This window comes from Orycteropus afer, unplaced genomic scaffold (genome assembly GCF_000298275.1).
Source record: "Orycteropus afer afer isolate SDZICR_OR568_19922 unplaced genomic scaffold, OryAfe1.0 scaffold00314, whole genome shotgun sequence".
NCBI lineage: Eukaryota > Metazoa > Chordata > Mammalia > Tubulidentata > Orycteropodidae > Orycteropus > Orycteropus afer.
The window spans coordinates 3853289-3860161 of NW_006921901.1; the positions used below are offsets into that span (position 1 = coordinate 3853289).

General features: G+C 41.5%; 1 protein-coding gene across 1 annotated transcript in view; it reads left to right on the top strand.

Annotated features, from left to right (window-relative positions):
• The first annotated feature begins 426 nt into the window (after positions 1–426).
• Positions 427–6873, top strand: part of DAAM1 (dishevelled associated activator of morphogenesis 1) — a 136208-nt gene continuing 129761 nt past the window's right edge. The window contains exon 1 of the mRNA XM_007951879.2: positions 427–609. Coding sequence (XP_007950070.1) covers positions 427–609 — 183 coding nt within the window. The remainder of the gene's footprint in view (positions 610–6873) is intronic.

Genomic DNA, 6873 nt, shown 5'->3' on the forward strand with positions numbered 1-6873 from the left:
TGGGCTTTAAATGATGAGTTTAAACTCATCTCCCAAGGGATTTCCAAGGGAGAGAAGGTCATTCTTACAGGGGGAGTAACAAGAACAAAACAGGTCAGCAGGAAAGGGCATGTGATGTATAAAGAATGGGCAGCAGCCCAGTGCAATTAGAGTGTATGTTGTGGGGTGGAGTGGCTGCAGTTTTGTACTGTTTGCTCAGCAGTTGGTCATGTGAAACATTTTAACAAGTGAATAGAAGTACATGTGCTGTCTGTACAACTACATTCCACATTCTTTTGGATTGGTCCTCTCTATGCCCTACAGGGTGCTCTTTCATGAATTGATGTTTGTTTTTTTAATTCTTTTATCCATTCTTACATTCTTACACTCTTCATGTGTTCTTCCCACAGAGTTTAGTCACTTCAAGAAATAGAACAGAATACAGTCATGGCCCCAAGGAAGAGAGGTGGACGAGGGATTTCTTTCATCTTTTGCTGTTTCCGAAATAATGACCACCCAGAAATCACGTACAGGCTACGAAACAACAGCAACTTTGCGCTTCAGACCATGGAACCAGCATTGCCCATGCCCCCTGTGGAGGAGCTGGATGTCATGTTCAGTGAACTTGTGGTGAGTCTCAGATTTCCATCCCTTCATAGGTTGAAGCCAGGGAGGCAGATGAAGAAGAGAGGATACAGATGGTTTGGTTAGCCATGGGCTTTCCCTCTTCAGGAAAGCTGCCCCCATCATCCCCTTACGTGTACACCACCACTAGCAGCACTGAGCCAGTGGAGAGGGAGGAGAAAGAAGAGGGCAGCATTTCTGCCTCATTGTGCTTTTATTGAATAGGTGGGGGAATAAATCCACTCTGTAACTCTTTAGATCTTCAAATATGAAGCAGTACTACGTTCCAAGTTATTCTTCTGAATCCCTTCCTATCCCAACCAAGTCTATACTTTCATGTGCATTAAATAATTTCCTCATCTGCTTCACACCTCTGGGGATTCCCAAATGCCCTCCCTAGTTATACTCCCAATGTATAATATTAATATGTCTTTTTAAAAATTAGTCATACTACCCCTCCTGTCCTTGATCTTTTGATGAAAGACATTATTACCTAAGTACAGTATTATTATTTAGCCTAATGATAGGCTTGGAATAATAACTGTTGTGGGAAGCTTTTTACAGATACTATCATATTTTGGAATCCCATTACTGAAGTGAAGGAGCTCTGGTGGCACTGTGGTTAATGTATTTGGCTGCTAACCAAAATTTGGTAGTTCAAACCCACCAGCTGCTCTGTGGGAGAAAGAGGAGGCAGCCTGCTTCTGTAAAGATTTATATGCTTGGAAACCCCATGGGACAGGTCTATTCTCTCCTATAGATAGGGTCACTATGAATTGGAATTTACTTGGTGGTGGTGGGTTTGGTTTAGGTTTTTTGGTTATACTGAAGAGAAATATCTAGTATAGGACATTCATCAAGAGATGTAAGTGTACCCTTCACTTTATTTTTTCAAGCATATCTGGAATAGTGCTTTAGCCATTCTGTATTTTAGAGGCTATTATAGTGTAGTTTAAAAAGTATTGGGCTGGAGATTAGGAAGACCTTGGTTTAACTTACTTCTCTGGCTTTATTTTCTATATAATCATGGAAAAAATGAGATCACTTTGTCAAGTCTATTTTCTGGAATGTTGTTGTTGTTGTTGTTTGCCATTGAGTCGGCCCCGACTCATAGCGAACCCTCCTTGGGTTTCCGAGGCAGTATCACTACGGAAGTAGGAATGCCCAACCTTCCGCCTGCTAGGTTTGATGCGATGTTTAAATGAGAACATATGCAGTGGTCCTTAGTGGGTGCGAATAAATGTTACCTGGGTACTCTGTGTTGCCTTGATCACTACCAGCATTCTGTTACAGAGTACATTCTAACAAGATCATTAATTTTGTTCAGTAGATGTTAGAGAGGGCTGTTACTTTGTTTGACTCTTAAGAAACTAATGTAGGTTGTCTCACTGCCCTATAGGGGTAATACCTGAACCAACCATGCCACTTCACCTCTTACAGACCACAATTCACCTATAAAGCACAAAGATCAGTCAGTGTGTGATAGAGTTCTATGAAGCTCATGCTTGAGTTTGTATCTGCTGAGTAATGAACCTATTACCAACCAGAATTGATCAGGAATAAGAGTTGATTCTTGATAGCATGTTTATACTTTATGAATATATTGCCGTATGTTGAATATTTGCAGTGTCCTTCTCCCCCATCTCCACTGTTTGCAGACCTCTGTTCTAGGTGCCAATGAAGAGGTTCCCAATAGAAGACTAGAGCCTGCCCCGGCAGAGCTAGCATTTTCAATAGCAAGGGAGGACCCATATTGAAGAAGGCACAGTGCCATCTCTGTAGAGATTATGTGTATACATATTGTGAGGGTAGAGCAAGGTGATGAGAAGGGTGGTCAGGGAGACTTCTGGAGGAGGTGGATTGTGTGTACGGAGTTGAAGGTGAGAAGAGAAGTAGAGGGAATCAATGGTAGGTGGCTGTTTCAATCATGAACTAATGTATGCTGTGATAATAAAACTGCATTGGTTGCAACAGCAGAGGTTTATCCATTGCTAATGTTGCATGCCAACTGTATGTCAGCTGTGGTTTTGCTCCTCACTGTCCTCTATCCTAGACCCAGGCCTGGTGGAAGAAGAGAGACAGACATGGTGAACTGCTCACTGGCTTACCAAGCTTATGCTGGAACTGACACATGTCACTTTTGCCCACACTTCTTTGGCCAAAGCAAATTGCATGGCCACTCCTGAGGTCACAGGGTGATGCTCTATCATCCTTCTATGGGGTTGGCACCACAAGTCACATAGCCAAGCCTGAGGTCTTTGAGACAAGGGGTGCAATAATCCTCTCCCAGGGAGCATCACTGACTCATGTGCCCCTGTAGCTATCAAGAATGGCAATAAAGAAGCATTTAGAGCTTGGTTTTATTTCCCACTTAAAATATTTTAAAACTGAAAGCCAGTCTGAGGAGACAGGTGCTGCTCGTAGATGTGAGCCACCTCAGTGGTCGAGGAGCTGCTGGGCAGAGGTTGGACTCTGAAAGCATCCACAGCCATAGTCATTTCAAGCATATTCTGAGACCTACAGCAGGAAGAGCTCCTGTGGTGGCAGCTCTCTGTTCATCTTGAAGACAGCTTATTGTTCCATAAGAAAATTCCACTCTCTCTGCCTTATTGATGTCTTTATTCTGTGTAAAAATTGCCTACAGCTGTTAGTTGTTAAAAAGTCCATGCCAAACCAGAACTTGAAGCTGAAACCATTGGAAAACAAATTATCTTGAGGTTTGTGTCTGTCCTGGTGAGTGATGGATACATTTTTGTCTGCTCTTGACTTCAGGGACTTAGACCACAAATCCATCCAACTGCCAGGGGTGGTCTGGGCCAGGGGAGGTGGGCTCAAAGTCACTGGAAACCTCTGCCCTGGGTGCTCTTGAGTACTTACAGAAGCAGTTTTCCTCTTGTTCATGCACAGAAAATGGAGGTCATGTGGGATAGTGGAGAGCCCATGGGCTCTGGAGCCCGACATCTTTGTCAGGTGCCAGATATGCAACCTAGAATGACTGTCTTTAAGATGCTCTCTATTTTAATTGAGTTTGCTTCCTTGCCTATAAAACGGGAGTAATACCATCTCTTTGATAGGGTTGTTGTGAGGATTAAAGAAGATAGTTCTAAGTAAGGAGGCTAGCACCTGGTAAAGTGCCATATACCACACACATCCTAGGGTATTGATAAGGATGAGAGATAATTTGGATATTTTCTGAGCAAACATCCCAGCTTTTTCCTCCTCCTTCTTCTTTTTTTTTTTTTTTTGCTTTTTCCTTTCTTAAAAGCCAGTTCTGCCTGGCTGTGAACATGAATGTGGGCTTTAACATGCAGTAACATGCAGGCCATTTGACCTCCATATCTGTTGGAAATCATCTGGTCAGAGCTGGTTGTTCTAAGCTAGTTTCCTCTGCCTCCTGAGATGAGTTACCCATTTGATATTTTAAAAAGTGATACCAAATAGGTTTCTTTCAGAATTGCTCACTGCAACCTTATCGTCTCATAAATAAAACAAGACTTGATGGAGGTCAGCCCTGTGAATCTTTAAAGAAGGTGGGCAGCAAGGAGCATCTCATTCCTTAGTAGGCTCCCTGCCACAGGCTGTGGAAACAGAGTTAGTCCAGTTTCAGGATGTAGTGGTTGCTGGAGATCCCAGTCCCACACCCTGCCTTTTTTTTTTTTAAATAACAGTTCATTGAGATATAACCCACATACCATATAATTCACTTATTTAAAACTTATACTATGGTTTCTAGTATATTCACAGAGCTGTGAAACCGTTACGAGAATCAATTTTAGAACATTTCTGTCACCTTAATAAAAAATACTCATTAACAAACACTCCCCATTTCCGTCCATTCCTTCTGTCCCCGAAAACCAAAACCAAACCAAACTCACTGCCGTAGCGTCGGGTCCGACTCATAGCGACCCCTCCTGGCAACCATTAATCTACTAGCTTATTCTAGGCATTTCATATAAATGAAATCGTATAATATGTGATCTTATGTGACTGGCTTCTTTCACTCAGCACAATGTTTTCAAGTTTCATCCATGTTGTAGCATGTATCAGTACTTCATTTCTTTATTGCCAAATAATATTTCATTGTATGGCTATAGCATGTTTTGTTTATCCACTCATCAGTTGGTGGACACATGGTTTGTTTCTACCCTGTGGGTATTATTAATCTTCTTTGAACATTCTTGTACAAATTTTGCATGGATATGTTTTCCGTTCTTTTGGGTATATACCTAGGAGTGGAATTGCTGGTTCATATGCTAACTCTGTGTTCAACTTTTGAGAAAATACCAGACTGTTTTCCAAAGCAGCAGAACCATTTTAAATTTCCTCCAACAGTGTATAAGGAGCCCAGTTTCTCCCCATCTTTTCCAACACTTGTTGCTCTCCACCCTCGGCCTATTAATCAACTACTTATAAAGCGCTTCCATATTTCCCAAAGAACCGAGGATGTGTAGTTGGGAATTTTTTTTTTTTTGTGAGTTGTCAAATAGTGATAAAGTTTCCCTGCTCATAATTTTAAAATTACTTGGGATATTTAAGAATGAAATATTAAATTACAGTATTGCTTAATCTCCAATAACCATATATTTTATATCTTTTATTTATTTATTTATTTTTATTAGGATTTGGGTGAAGATTTACGGAGTAAATTCACTTTTCATACAGCAGTTCACATATACTTTGTCTCGTGTCATTGACCAAAATTTACAATGCAGCAGCTCCCCTCCACTTCCTCCCCAAAGTTACCTCCTCCCAGTGTCCATCCCTTCATACTCTTCTGCACCCTGAGCTATCTCCCTGTGCATAAGCAGCCCTTCCTTCTCCCATGATTGTTCTCTCCAGGGCGTGTGTCTACTTGAGGTAAATGTTTAACTCACATGCCTGTACTTTGTTTGGCTGGAAACCACAGTTGTGGGTTCAATTTCAGACCTGAAGGGCAACTAGGGGCCATAGTCTCAGTGGTTACACCAGGCTCTATTGGACCAGCAAACCTGGTCCCCACCTTCTTTTTTATCTTTTAAGCATCAATTTTTCCCCCTGTATTACCTCCCTTGCCTCCACCCTCTGCTTTGTTTTCTGCCTCAGCCACAAATAAAGAATGTAACCAATTTTAGCCCTCAGCTCTGTTCCCATATAATCAGATTCACTACATTCTTTTTTTTTTTAATACAGACTTTTAAGGTCTTAGACTATCTGCAATAACCTATTTGAAGAGACTTTTGTTGTTAGGTGTCATCGAGTTGGTTTGACTCATAGTAAATCTACATAGAGTGAAACACTGCCCGTCCTGCGCCATCCCACCATCATTTACTCTTGTTTGTTGCAGCTAGAGTGTCAATGCATCTCATTGAGGGTCTTCCTCTTTTTACTTACCCTCTACTTTTCCAAGTCCTTCTCTAGGGACTGGTCCCTTCTGGTAACATGACAATTCTATGAATTGTCCAAGTAACTTTATCTTTAATATAGCAATAGAAATTTTCTTTGGGATGAAGAGAATGTGTCATTGATTGACTGACTGACTGGTTCTTTGGTCATGTACGTTAAATGTCTGTCCTGTGCCAGGCCCTGAGATGACTGGTGAATAGGCACTGATACGGTCCTACATCACTTCATGGAGCTTGTCATGACAAGCAGGGGAAACAGGTGACGAATATGCAATCTTGTCAAAGTGTGACCAAGTGCTCTGTGAAGGGGTTCTTAAGCAGTGTATTTTCTTGGGCATGAGACTTTATTCCTCTTTCTCCCTGTGGAAGCATTTCTCCAGGAGTAACATTTCCCACCAGTCTTTCAGTTCTATACTCCTCCTTGAAATACGCACAGCTCAGTCCCTCCCCTTTTCTTTATTTCTCTGCAAGTCAGCCTGCTTTCTGTGCCCCTCAATGCTTAAAATTCACAGAGGTGAGCACCTTGGGGGAAGTTCTGCAGTTGTCCAGCTGTCCCTAGAACTGGATGGGTGTCTAAATAAAAACCTTAGCAAGTCTACTTGCCAGTGGATAGAAATTCAGTTCTCACAGTCAGGTTTCATGAATAAAAAAGGAAGATAATTTGTTTTCATATTTGCTTGATATCTTGGTCTAGCTCTCAGTTAAACTTGCTGGAGAAGAGGGATGCTATTTATTGACACCCCACAGGTACTCAACCTGGGAGCCTCCCTGAAGAAGTGACTTTTTTTTTCTTTTTTATTAGGATATGGGTGAAGATTTACAGAGTAAATTCACTTTTCATACAGCAGTTTACATATACTTTGTCTCATGTCATTGACCAAAATTTACA